The 14,849-nt window shown below is 38.5% G+C and overlaps 1 protein-coding gene across 1 annotated transcript; it reads right to left on the bottom strand.

The window, feature by feature from the left end:
• Positions 1–449: 449 nt before the first annotated feature.
• Positions 450–13,689, bottom strand: taldo1 (transaldolase 1). The gene is made up of 8 exons (XM_080033162.1): positions 13,499–13,689; positions 9,527–9,650; positions 8,599–8,706; positions 6,702–6,833; positions 3,527–3,702; positions 1,874–2,071; positions 1,080–1,225; positions 450–927 (listed from the first exon to the last, which is right to left on the bottom strand). The coding sequence occupies exons 1-8, from the start codon at positions 13,596–13,598 to the stop codon at positions 895–897; spliced, it is 1,017 nt and encodes a 338-aa protein (XP_079889288.1). The 5' UTR covers positions 13,599–13,689; the 3' UTR covers positions 450–894.
• Between the last annotated feature and the right edge of the window lie 1,160 nt (positions 13,690–14,849).

The raw sequence follows: 14,849 nt of genomic DNA, 5'->3' as shown, positions 1-14,849 counted from the left end.
AGGTCTTTGGGATATATAGTGGAGGTGGAGTAAAAATTCTGTGCAGTGACAGAATGGAGTTAAACTGGCTCGACCAGACATCGTGAAATAGTGATTACAAAAAGTTCCAAGTCAAGAGGCTTGCCCTGTCAGATGGGTAAGAATGATAACAGTTTATCGCAAACTGATGTATCGTTATATAAAATGCCCTGCTGCAAGACTTGCAAAGATTGCATGCTGCATATTCATGCTACTCTATTATGACTAATTTATTTATCTATGTTTTTTCTATTTTGTTTTACTTGGCATGTCTTGCTTTGCACTGGGTTGGGGTGGGGACGGGACGGCAAACTCCATTGAAGGTGTTTGCAAAAATGTCTTTGCTGTATGGATTGAATGCATGCTGCCTTTGTTTTGTTTCCCACAAACAAACACACAAAAAGTAAGGTAAAAACAACCCAGACACAATGTAAAGACAGATTTTTTTTATTGATAGAGAAAATATTATATTCAGAGGAATGATGGTACAATGTCTTTATTAAGTTCTGCCCTCAACCCTTTATTCTCGATGTTGATAGCAAAATTGTGGTCCCTTCCTGCTAAAAAAGTGGTCATGATATTATTCAATGATATCAAGGGTGTCTTATTAAGGACATTTTTCTCTGCAAAGGTTTTCCTTTCTTGTCAAATCTCTAGGCAATATAAGACTATTTTTCTCACATTAGCATTGATCATCATTTTACATTTGGTCATAAACACACAGAGTCAGTACCAGCCTAAGAGCAGAGGGGCAGTCCCGGTAGTTTGGTCCAGAAAACCTTTGGACCTTTTCTCAGGTAGTTTTTGATAAAGAAGGCCGCCCTTCCAACTCCTTATACTTAACGTCAACGCAGCAGGAGAAGTCAAATCTGTCCGTTACTTGCCGTTTTTCACATTGAGCATTTTCTCCTGCAAAACAAAATAATAAAAAAAATGGTTTACAAACCACAGAAACAATGTGCATTTCTGAAACACTCTTTATACTGACTTCTAGTAAACAGTGTGTCAATACTAAAAATGCGCACGCACATGCGCACACACACACAAACACACGGTCTTACTTTGATCATGGTCTCTAGTTTGATGGCGTCAGCGGCGAACTTGCGGATGCCGTCAGACAGTTTCTCCACGGCCATTTGGTCCTCGTTGTGCTGCCAGCGGAAAGCCTTCTCATCCAGGTGGATCTTCTCCTCATCACTGGCCTTGGCTGCAAACACAAACCAGCAAGGTGGACATAAGTGGCTTTAGGTTTTATGTATAGATACAAAACTGTGTATAGAGCGTAGTCTGTTAAAAAAATACTGTCTTTCACGAATAAAGAGAAAATGGAGGTAGGAGTTGATGTGTCAGAGTTGCTCAACGTAAGTAAACAATCATAGTTAAACTCATCTTTGTGCTGTAAGCTTGTATTCATGATCTTTTAATTTGAAAAGTTTATATGGCTGCCTCTGTACGTCAATGTGGTTTTAACATATATCAGAATTACCATCCACTGTGTGCTCAAAATTTTTTTTAAGGACAACGAAGCCGCGGGCTCTATAGCTCAACCTATAGAAGCCATACAATGGCCCTGTCAGACGCAAGAATGAAGTTGGATTAGACATTTTAATACCAGGTGTCAGCGAGACAAAACAAACAAAATCTAAAAGAACATTGAGTACAATACAACTGAAGGAAAATACAGTATGTTTTCATTTTAATCCAACATGATGCTGCAAAATCAGACAAATCATCTGGTTTTGGTCTGTTGACGGATGTAATCCGTTGGCTTCCCTTTTATTGTTTCTAGTTCACTAAATGCACGTATACAGTATAAATAAAGCCGCCACAGTTAAATAGGACAGCAGTATTTTACCTTTCTCTACAGTGAGCATCTCGGTGACGCTGCTGTGGTCCTGGCTGAGTTCTGCCAGCAGCCCGGGGGAGATGGTGAGCAGATCACAGCCGGCCAGAGCTTTGACCTGGCCTGTGTTCCTGAAGGAGGCTCCCATCACCACCGTGCTGTAGCCAAACTTCTTGTAGTAGTTGTATATCTTGGTCACGCTCACCACACCTAGGGACGGACAAGAGAAGAAAATATATGACTTTGTGGAAAGACTCGGGGTTTGTTTCAGGGGTTTTAAGTTTATTCTCCAGAAAAGGCTTCATAAAAAAAAATAATAATCTAAAAGTGAAAATCATAACTTTGTTGAACTTTTCTGCTATCAAAAAGCTTCAAAACTAAAATTTCAAAAGGCATACATAAAATCAACTGTGTGCGTCCACAAGACAATATTAACACCAACATGATAGGATTTGTTTCAATCATAGTAATTCATATACATTTAGAAATTCATAAGATGTTTGAAATGCAAGTGGACAGCAACACTATCATTTTGAGTCAGTTCAAGCCTGATTCGAGATGCCGAGGCAATGCACCAACACTAGAGAGGGACTAAGTAGAGATTGGCTGTAAAGTGAATGCATGTGTAATTATAGGATCCCTGCTGAACTTGTTTGCCCCATTGTCTCCCTCCTCATAAATTCAGAGGAATAGACTGGTGTGACTCTCTGTGACCACTGAAGGATGGAAAGCAGTCAGGGTTACTAGGTGATAAAGACGAAGCTATTGGCCTCAGGCAGGTTCAGTCAGGTCAAAATCGTTCCATCTGGACTTGAAAAGTAATGTTTGTCATTAGAGATGGCGACACAATGCACTGACACTAGAGAGAGCCTGAGTAGAGATATGCATGTTAAGTGAATATGGGCCAGTTTCACAGACATGGATTAAGCCTTGTCCTTACTCTGTCGACTCTCCCTGAGATTTCTTCAATTTTTTATTCCCGGTAAAGGGTTTTTACTGGGAGTTTTTTCTCAGCCGAGCTAAGGGTCTAAGGGCAGGGTGTCATATTGTATCATATTGTATCATATATCATATTGTATGAAATGTAAAGCCCACCGAGGCAAATTTATTTGTGATTTTGGGCTATATAAATAAAACTGATTTGATTTGATTTGATCTGAATGGAATTTTGAATGGAGATTGTAAAATGAAAGTACATTTTAGTCCAGGACTAGGCTTAATCCATGTGAAACTGGCCCTAAATGTCTTATTTATGGATCCCTGCTTAACTGGTTTGTCCCATCGTCTCCCTTAGACACTGAGGGAAGTTATGTCTCCTCATAACTTCAAAGTAATAAACTGAAGGGGTTGACCTCTCTCTGACCTCTAAGGGATGGACAGCACTCTGGGTTATTGGGCCGGTTTCACAGACATGGATTAAGCCTAGTTCTGGACTAAATTGTACTTTCAATGGACAATCTCCATTCAAAACTCCATTTAGTCCAGGACTAGGCTTAATCCATGTCTGTGAAACCGGCCCATTATGTTAAGAATGTTGTTTTAGGTTAAGAATGTTGTTTTCAACACCTTGCCGTCTTATCTGGTCCTACAGTGTGACCAGCTTCTCCTCATGACAGTTGTTTACAGGACCACAGGTGTCAATGCACTAAGCATGTCTTTGATTACCTGGGTCTTCATGTGGCTCGTAGCTCTTGCGGTCTGTGTTGTCTTTGTACCAGTCGAAGATGCGTCCGACAAACGGGGAAATGAGTGTAACATTTGCTTCTGCACAGGCCACAGCCTGAGCAAAAGAGAACAGCAGGGTCATGTTGGTGTGAATACCATGCTTCTCCTCCAGCACCCTGTACACACACAAACAAAACAGAAAATGACATTTAGAAAAAAGGTCAAATATGCATTTTTTTTTTTTGCTTCAGTTTCAACCAGAACCTCCTGATAGGATGAGAGAAAGAGCCACAGGATATGAGATATTAGTTTTCTTATAGTGCAGTCTTTTTAAATCAAGGGATCCAATTGGTTCATAGTAGTGGTATCATTGGCGTATAAGACTATAATGTCCAATTCTAGTTAACAAACCTTACAGTCTATGGTAACAAATAGTGCAAAACGTATTCACTTTGTGTGGAGTGACACTCGTGGCTCTGCAGGGTCACTTATAAAGGGGGAGGGTATAAAAACACTGCAGTTTTGGTACGGCCCTCGCCTTTCTTTAGACGGAAACATATGTATGTCAGAAAAATGCCCTGTCAGTCAATCTTTCTGCACCCAGGCGGCCTTCTTATGGTGGAATGGCTATCAAATGACACGCAGAGCTCAATAAAGAGGCTGACAAACTTCATTTTGCCATACTTGTTAGGGATGCACCGATCCACTGTTTTTAGTTCCGATCCGATTCCGATATCTGGGTTTTGGATATCGGCCGATACGATATTCTAATTATTATAAAAAAAAATTGTTGGTGGTGATGTTATGTGTAAGGTTAGGAATGCTTAAGCAATTCTAATTTAAAAGAGCAAGATATATACACAAATGCATATAGGTTTATCTTAAAAGGCAGACTATGCAATATTTTAATGAAAATATCAATTTTAGAGTCACACAAAAATAATCCTTCTCAATGATCACTTCTGCCCCACTAGAATACAGTATGTGGTGTTGTGTTTGTCTGCAAAGTCTTCCTCTCTCTGGCTGTATTTAACATAGTAGAATTTGTCACAGTGCAGAAGCCTCTCCACTTCCTTGACTTGGGTTAGCTAACAAACTGATATGTACTGTATGTCTAACTAGAAAGTGGTGTCGGCGCATGCTCGCACAGGCTTGTTCGGTCGTTCATAGATTTTTTTTAAATATCGGAGCTGACAGTCCGATACGCAGATTTCGGCCATATCGGACCCGATACCGATACTGGATTGGCCCCATCCCTAATACTTGTAACCATATATAAAAGCAGAAGCTCACTTCAGGCATTGGTATACGTTTATTATATCAGTTAGGTTTTTGCTGTGCCTGCTGCAAACAGCACGGCGCTTAACTATGATATAATAAGCGTATACCACGGCCTGAAGTGAGCTATTGTATAATTGCACAGGTTAAATATGTGGGATTAAAAATTGAGGCAGTCCACTTAACAAAGATGTGCATTGTAAATCAAGGTAGATTTGTACCAAAACATCAGTATTTACAGTGACACCCACATGTGTGTAAACCAATAAATACATTTTGTTCCAGTCACATTTCAGAGCACGTGATATTCCCATGTTTACAAGAAGTGGAAGCATTTGCCACGAGGGGTTTTGGGCGTTGACGCACGCCACCCCGGCTCTCAAACACCTGCACGGTCCTCCTCAATGTGAAACGGCTGTCATAGCTTTTTAAGTACCACCATAAAGGAAAGAACAGTATGACAAGGGTACACTGTATGCACGTTCTCTACACATGTAATAAATGTCAAGACAGGATACCATCTCCCCAGAACTCAGATGCCTTGAATGTTTGGAGTGTCTCGCCAAGAGGATGACTTCATTTCCAAAACATTGTACTGTACATAGTCTCCTCCTTTTCTGTTGTGTAATAAGCCAAAACCCATCATTTGTTCAAAAACAAACAAATAAAACATTGCTTGTTATTCCCTACCTGTGTTTCACACACCTAACTGAAATGATATATATAGAGTTTAAAACTACAATATGATATCAATTATTGCTGCAACGTTAATTATATTCAGTTAATTCATCATTTAACATTTTAATCAAGAGATTGGAGCTAAAAAAGATAAAAGCCCAAAAGTCCATAATTATACAGACCGTTACCAAATTATATCTGTATAGAGTTTACAGTATATACTACAATAAAAGTTAACGCCCATCAATAGTATCAAACCAAAGCCGGTAAAATCCATAACTCCATGACATTAAGTATTCATCACTAAATAAAGTGACTTGCAAAATAAAAGTTCAGTAAAGAGAAAATCAATAGCTGAGGTTATTTGGTTTAACAGTCAGAATGCTCTCACGCAACTGTCTGTCTGCATGTTATGATCTATTTTGACTGACAGGCGCCTGAAAACACAAGTGTGGCCACGTTTTATCACGTTTTTCAAACTGCACAAACGGTTCACAAACACATACATTTGACACATGGCATTGGGCTTTGTTGAGCAACACTGCTCATGGTAAAAGGTGGAGTAAGAACACTGTTTTCAGAGCCATACGTTTAAATAATTTAATAATAATAAATAACTTAATTTCAAGACAATCTATTTGCCACACACGTCGATGGCATTAAAGAACTATGACATACACAGATGAATGATTTACTCGTAAGTGTCAGGGTGCATCATGTGACATCGCTTTACAGAAATGGCCTATCCGTTAAGGGCTGTTCCTGAAAGCATTTATGTCCAACCGATGATGAATTATCATGATTATGTTGAAGTATTTTTGAATGTATTATAACAATATTACAGATAATAAAAACATAAAGGAGCGAAAGATGCATAGGTCTCTAACCATACTTTCAACGGGGACCTGCTCATAGGGATGATGGGTGTCATAAGGATTTCATGCCAATTGGTTTACAATACCCTGGATGGATATGGCTCATTCGTTCATAGATTCACAGGTGTGTTTATGTAAGCTTGGTCGACTTCATATGGTTTTCATGGTAAGGCAACACGCTTCAACTGTAACACGCTGTTCCCTACTGTACCTACCGTCAGTCAGCCAAGATTACATCTATATTGCTTTACATATATGAAAAATCATCACCATCAGAACTCAAAACCATTCCGTTACAAATATGATGGCACATGTGAAATGGTAATATAGTGAATGTGACGTACTTGCCAGCCTGGATTCCTTCCCATGTAGATGAGAGCTTGATAAGCACACGGTCTTTGCTGATGCCCGCCTTCTCGTAGAGCGCAATGAGCTTCAGGGCCTTGGCCACCATTTCATCTTTATCGAAAGAAAGCCTTTTGGGTGAAGACAAACACAGCCATGAAGAAATGTAACATTCTGCCCAAATTTAACAATTGCACAATCATTTTGTTTTATTTAAATGTAATGTTTGGGCCAGTATATACAGATAGCGATTATATTTCGATAACGTCTCAAGCGTTTATTCAAAAATTATTTCTATCAAAAAATATACAGTACGATTAAAATGTAACCCCATCAGCACCCATACAGTCTCTTAAATTGTCAAACCCCTAACAGCTATTTCCTCATGACATTAGATATTCAGCATTAAATAAGCAAGATGCTAATTCAAGTTCAGGAGAGAAAACATCAGTAGCTGAGCTTTAGAGTTTAGCACGTGGAAGACTACAATGCGTTATCATCTGTCTGGGCGTGGCATCATCAATTTAAACTGACAAGAGGCCTGAAAAAAAAAAAAAAGCAACCCCACAACCGCCATTTTGTTTGTTTTTTGAAAATGGTGCTAAATCATGGTTAGGAATGCAAAGTCACGTTTGTCAAACTGAGCGCAGCTGACTTAAAAACAACAAAAACTGTAGAGGCCCGCTGCTCGTGGTAAGAGGTGGAGTTAGAACATGTACTTTTTTCAGAGCCTCACGTTTAAATAATTTAAGTGCAAACACTATTAAGATCACTAATTTAATCTGTTCTAAGAATGAATGAAACACTTGTGGTCTAGTGTATTTGTGCTGCTCATCTCAACTGCTACTGACAAAATTACGGAATGTTTCAAATCATGTCTCTTTTTAGACACTCACTTAGGGAGTGTAGTGTAAATAGTATTTAGCTTCCCTCCCTGTGTAGTAGGGCCCGACCGATATTGATTTTGGAGTACCGATGCCGATTATTTTCAGAGAAATTACGATTAAATCGGCTGATAAAAAAAATAAAAAATCCCCAAAATATATATTGAATTTTTTGAACCCTTAAATTAAAAAAAATAAAGTGTAACAAATATGTCTAAATTCAGACATTATGCATTTTATCTTACTGCACCCAACCCTCTGGAACTCCCTCCCCCCAAACATCAGCATCTCAGACTCAATAAACTCATTCAAAAATCAACTCAGTGGCGCCCTTAGCTCAGTTGGTAGGGCGTCCCCCCATGGGCCTCGACCAGCAGCGGACCCGGGTTCGATTCCAGCCCGCGGTCGTTCTCTGCATGTCACTCCCCTCTCTGCCCCATTTTAAACTCTGTCTCTACACCATCAATAAAAAGCATAAAAATGCCCAAAAATTTTTAAAAAGAAAATAAAGAAAAAAATGTCAACTCAAAAGTCACCTCTTTAAGGAAGCATAATGACACACCTGACTCCACTTCAAACCTTATTTTAATTTTTTCTGTATTTTGTTTTCTTTTTCTACATGTATGATTCTCTATGATGAATGACCTCCAAAAAAGCACCATATAAATTCTATCAATTATTATTATTATTAACTGTCAAGCAATGACCAATGCCTCTGCTATTGGTTGCAGGGGGAACTGTCAAGTTTAAATTAATCCAATGTATTACAACACACCTGCTGCTGCTGTAAATAGGCTATAGCATTAATGCAGCAATACTTTTCACACGATTGCTTAAAAAAAAACAAAAAAAAAACGGCCGATGCCGATAATTCCGAAATTATCGGGCCCTACTGTGTAGTACATGCCATGGCAATGAAGCTTCCTTGAATTGTTGAAATGTCTAGCCTCATAAACAATACTGCACTCATAATTCATTCATAATTGGAACCTTGTGACATGTTTGCACCTACCTGGCATCCACCTCTGTAGACACTCTGCCTGGGACCTTCTTGAGGATCTCCAGCCCGAAGCTGACAAACAGCTTATCCATGGTGTGTGCCACCTGCTCCTCTTCAGTTCTGAACAGAGAGCAACACAATGTTCAGACGGTTAACTTAATGCCACTCACAGTTACAATGTTAACACAATTTTATGCAATTGGAAATTTTTCTAGTTATGTTAATCCTTCAGTTGTAAAATTAAAAGCCCTTCCATTTTCAAGTTCAAAATACTGAAAATATGATGGATAATCAAATTGAAGGTGTGTGACTGAATTGTGACAGCTCCGGTACTCAACCAATAAGGATGTTGAGTCAAACATTAACATCTCTTCATTCAGAGAAGTGTTTTCCCCCAGTGTTTCCCCAGCACAAAATCACAATGGAAGTCATGTATCCAGGTGGGTAGAACAGGGGTATTATTTTATTAAATAAACTCTTGTGCTACTTATCCCATTTATGTGCATGTTTAGGTGTATACTGCTTACATTCTCTCCTCTGCTCTGCTTTGTGAAGGGCAGGGCTCTGCCCCCAACACACACACAGTCAGAGAGAGAGAGAGTGGAGCAGAGGAGAGGACAACTACACATTTGATGTTAAAGTGCAAAAAAGTCCAAAAGCCAACAAGAAAATTATAAATGCAATGTCAACCCCAACTGTCTGAAAAGCAACAAAAAAAAAGGTATTGGAAAAGTGCTCCGAACACCCGTCCTAAGCCGAATAGGCAAAATTTGGAATGTCTATTTGTTTAGAAAACAGATTGTTATAAAATAAAATTAAAATTAATTTGTAAATAAAAACATTTGTAAGAGAAAAATATAAGTTAATTTAAAAAAATAATGTGCCAACTTTCAAAAGGTTTTAAATTTGTGTAGCTCCTATATGTGCACAACCCCCTTACCCTTTCTGTGCGAGGCCGTATTTAATGGCCTGGTCCAACAGCTGCTGGTAGGCTGGCATCTTGGCAGCAGCCAGGATGAGAGATGGGTTGGTGGTGGCATCCTGAGGCTTGTACTCGTCGATGGCTGCATGACAGGAACACAGAGCAAAGGTTAAGCCTAAAATCACACCAAAAACATGAAGAGGACGGACAAAGGTGGCTTTCACAATGTGGGATTTATTACAACTCGGACAGTTATTTTGCAGAGATAATATATTTTTTTTTACTTCCCAATATTTCCATTCCTTCAAATGTTGCCTACAGGTAAAAATAAGTCATGAATTAAAGGTAGAACAGTCATGAGCAATGTGAAATGTACCTCAGCTGTAGAAAATGGCGCCATCTACTGTACCCTCACTGTACCCTCCTCTAAAACTATTGAGTAAAATAAAAGTAGTAAACGGATATCGTTATTCCTTTTACCGATTGAAAGAATACACCTACAATAGGGAAATTATAAATTATTTAATTGTCTTTTGAATATTTCTAAAAGGCTGATTATTTGCTGCTGGGAATTCTAAAGACTTGCATAGGGATTTGATAAAAAATATTAATATGATGGGAATAGTTTTGATAAAATGACTGTAATAGCTTTCCATTAAGTGACTTGAGCTGCATATAGGCGATCATTTGTGACGCATACCGTAGCATCTGAATACCCAGACGCTCAAACTGAACGATATCCACTCCATTGTCAATTGTGCGATGCTTCATTAAGTAAACACAAAGTACACTCTTCATGTATCAGGTAACCACTGTATAACTTTAAGACGTATCAAACACACCTGAGAGAATCCCTGTCACACTATCAAAACTCCATGGACAGTCAAAATTGTTTGCCTCCCGGCCCCATTCAAAAACACCTGGCGTCCCTCACCATACCTGCTTAATCCCCTTACACTGGAAGGTAATTGCCACACTGTGGTCAAAATGTGTATTACATAGAGTACCAGGGATCTACAAGTTACATGGAAGACTTTTGAATATTCAATTAAATGTTTTCTAATGCTTTTAAGATCCTGCACATTACAAATAAATTAAACAAACACAAAAAAATATATAAATAGTTCTCACAGTGATAAAATAGTAAAGTAATCTTTTAAGCAACAAGTTACAGGCTTGTAATAATGTATTCCACAACCCTAAACGCTGTACTCTCAGTCTAACATCCTCTTATAGTTTACAGAACTGAACTGCAGATTTATACAACTAAATATGCATGAGCGGCAGGAGCTTTTCATGTGGAACAGTAGTTTTATTTCAGCAGCACTCGATTGTAGCAGCCAAGTCCAGGCACTGCTGCCAGCTCTACAGTTTATAAGAACAAAGCCTGTCTCTGTACTGGAGCCAGGGTTTTTCTCATCTCCCCCATACAACAAAAACATTTTGATCATTCTGCAAGCCGCCGCTGGGTTTGGATTGGATACTCGTGATCAGTTCAAGAAGAGACACTAGAGATTGGAGTTGTAGTAGGGCTGATTACAGCAGAGTATTCCCGACAGATCTGAGGTAGAAAAAGTGTTGCGACGTATTTTAACAGCCTTTAGAAATATATCTCCACCGACACACACAGGCTCACAACTTGACCAATATGCAGCTTGAAGTCAAGATAAAAACTAACTTACACAAATAAAAGATTTTGGAAAAAAAATAAAAATCCTTAGAATTATTAATTTTTTTTAGTAATTCACAAGTTGACGATTTATGTGCAATTGTGCACCAACTTTATTTCCATGTTTATAACAGCAAAATATACTACTGCAAATGAGCAGATTATTCTACTGTAAGGTGCAGCTGTAAGGTCATTTACATCCTTTGCTGTGCTTATTAGTTGGAGTCAAGTCAATTGTCCAGAAAGATGCCTAAGAAACGTATTAGGCACAGAAAAACGTATGTTCATCATTCTGTGAGAGTTATGGAGCATTAATAATAAAAAAAAAGGAAATCAAATCAAACTATATTCCAAATAAAACCTTAACTGACTAAACAAATCAATAATGTACTTTAAAATGAGTCAGATTGGGCCTCATTCTAATTTTGATAGATAGATAGATAGATAGATAGATAGATAGATAGATAGATAGATAGATAGATAGATAGATAGATAGATAGATAGATAGATAGAAATTAACATTTTATCTTAAAATAACCTTAATAGCTGTAGGCTAATACATTACGTAATTATCTAATCAGCCCACTCTATTCACTTTAAAACTAGTCCTACGCCCCTCCAACTTACATAAAGAGAGTGGTGTTACAACATGTTTGACCACGGTCTTGCATTTTTACATGACACAAGTAATGCTTGATTTGGTACCCAGTGAATCCAGAGAAGTTGTACAACATTTAAGATAACACCGAAGTTGCTTAAACCAGAAGTACATTTGTGTAAGAAAAGCAAATAGCTGCGCAAGAACTTGAGTAACCACTCTTCTTATCACACACTTGTTTATTTTCCTCAATGCCAGAGCTAACAGTGTCAGTGCTAACAGAAGTATTCACTAAGGCTGAGAGTCGTTTGATTAGAAAGGAAGATTGGCACTGTGTGACAGACACTGTTGATGTGAGGGTCATTGTTCTGCGGAGAATTATTTGTCACAGACTGGAAAAGCTGTAATAACCCTGTTGATTTTCAGTGTTGGATTGGGTTGGACAAACTAATGATTCATGAACGGTTAACCTTTTTGTATTTTTGGTTAATGATTTTTTTCTAGTCTAGAAAATGTATACTAAAAAAAGTGAAAAATGTAAAAGGAAGGAAAGGTTATGGCTTTAAGTTGTTTACTTATGTTTGTACTTTATCATAGATAGAGAGCTTTGAGTTACACTAACAGGAATGAAATATACTATACAAAATCAACTTTATTAAGTTTTGTATGAACAGTATAACGTGAGAGAGAAAATTAAAGACTTGGTGTTTTTGCTTGATTGATAGAAAACATTAACTCCTCATTAAAATGTGTAATTTAATTTCCTGTTGAGAACATGAAAATGTCAGCACTATTGGACAGATACAGCTGTTCATGTTGTTGTACCCATTCCCTCAATCTTCACACTTATACCCTTGTCTATTAAAGAAAATATATTTTTTTAGAAACATTTACTAAAAAAGTGGAACAAAAGGTGTCTATGCCCAAAACTACAGCTGTGTAATGAATGAAACTACCATTGTCGCGTCTCCACTCTGCTGCACACAAACCAGTTCTGTCATGTCATCCTGAGTCTGCAAACACTGGATGAGGAACTAGGTGCTTCGCTTTGCATCATTACCGTAATATTGCACTACACAATGTTCCTCATTGTGTGAACCGTTGAGAAACATGACCTCTCCCTCTGTGGCATGATGAAAGCGACAAACGAGGAAGGAAAATCTCATTCTTTAACACTTCTGTGTACTGTCGATTGCACAGCCGTCTATAATGTAATATAATTTGTAGCCCTATTAGATTTGGCACCACATGGTCTTTATTTTCTCCACGTACATGCGCTTAACGAGTGCATTGAGTATTTTCATGTTATGTTGTTATCTATGAATGCCATTGATAACAGGTTGAAAGTATAGACATGACTTGCATTCTTAATAGAATAAGCACAGACGTCATGTTGGTTAATCAGCTAGCATAGTTTGCTAATGTGGCCCAGGTAAAAATAGCAATAACAATACTGTTACTTAAGTAACGCTAATAGCAAGTAATCGGCTTATCGTATTGACAACTGTTATTGAAGTAAACTACGGGAAAACCTTCTGAAGTTGATGGTACTTTAGCTAGCAAACATTAGCCCCAGTGGGTGTAAATGATTAAACAGGCTACTAGTTGCGGCTCAACCCCTCAAACTACGTAATATTGTCACCGCGGTCATTCACATTAAATCTGGCTCTGTGAGTTAGCATGCTAACCGGCTAGCATTAGCACGAGCGGGGTTTTTATTTACCGTTAAAATCTCCAGTGTCTGCCACCACCACGGTGTGTTTCTTCAGCTGGTTCAGCGCTGACTCCATCTTTCGCCGTTTGTCTGGTGACACACTCGACATGCTGAGCGGAGACTGGGACCTTTTTATACAGAGAAAACACGTGAGGGCAGCAGGCGGACTGAGTGTCAGCGAGACGGGAGCGCGCGACAGAAGAGGGAACTAAAGAGTCAGCGGGAGCGCGCGTTCCGGACAGACGAGAAGAAGGAAGCTCATGTTAAGACCATGGACCTGTAATAAAGGGTGCGGACCGCGGACAAGGAAAAGAAACTGGGAAATTAGGCAATGATTTAGCAATGGGACTCATCATATAAATCTGTCTTATCATAAATCATATTATTTACAACATGAAATAACAGGAAGAAGTGCTGATATCTAGGCCTATAGCCTAAAAGGCTGCAAAAACAATGCAATATTATAATTTCAATTGAACTTTCTTTGTCTCAAGGGTTCATTCTTAGCAAAGAGTTGTTTTTAATAAACACGGTTCCTCTCAGCCTAATCATTCAGCCGTAACACAGATTTAACACAGTTTATTTCTCTCTCCAATAACTCCAGCAGTCTGGAACATCTCTTTACCTGCCTCAGTGATATTACATTCTGGATGTCTCAACACTTCCTGACATGTAATTCAATCAATCAATCAATCAGCTTTATTCAAGAGACTCGAGGTCCATTTAAAAGACATACAATATACATGTTAAAGGAAAGAATTATACCAATATTTCCACATGGATGACTGGTAACGTACAGTATTGAGACCAGGATTAGTCAGCAGCATCATTATATAGTTGGGAGAGTCATTCAGTTAACAGATACATTTATACCTATCATAATTCTTAAAAGACTATGGAAAGTGTGAACACCTACATTACAGAACATTTCACTCGCACTGCATCACCTTGGTTTCTTGAGCAATATGCGCATGCATCATTGTACGCAACCTGGAGCTTCTGGATGCTCGCCCTCTTAAACTTAGCCCACATTAATTATGATGGATGAGATCATAATTGGTACAGAACACTCCTGCATACCTTTTAACGAACACTAAGAGGTGCAAAAACATTAGGTCTACTATTCCTTTGCCAATCTGCATTGGCGAATTTGGTTCTGTATTGATTTTAACAGCCACTGAGCAGTTTTTAAGCATCAAATGGCCTCGCTCCAAATGATATCAAGGATCTATTGACTCCCTGTGTGCCCGGGCGTTCTACATTTGACATGTTATTAAATGTGTAGTTTAATCGGTTCAATGTTTTCTGCAAAGCACTGACTAACCTTGTCAACAAAAGTGCCATAACAATAAAGTAATTC

Source organism: Ammodytes marinus (genome assembly GCF_949987685.1).
Source record: "Ammodytes marinus genome assembly, chromosome: 1".
NCBI lineage: Eukaryota > Metazoa > Chordata > Actinopteri > Uranoscopiformes > Ammodytidae > Ammodytes > Ammodytes marinus.
This window is presented reverse-complemented; position numbering and strand designations above follow the sequence as displayed.

What these genes read in the sequence shown, in the direction of transcription:
- taldo1 (XM_080033162.1), bottom strand. Translation starts at nt 13,598, where the DNA reads ATGTCGAGTGTGTCACCAGACAAACGGCGAAAGATGGAGTCAGCGCTG. An exon ending in GAAGGAATCCAGGCTGGCAA is followed by an intron (nt 3,703 to 6,701) that starts GTACGTCACATT and finishes GTGTGTGTACAG; the next exon opens with GGTGCTGGAGGAGAAGCATG. An exon ending in GATGCTCACTGTAGAGAAAG is followed by an intron (nt 1,226 to 1,873) that starts GTAAAATACTGC and finishes TTGTGTTTGCAG; the next exon opens with CCAAGGCCAGTGATGAGGAG.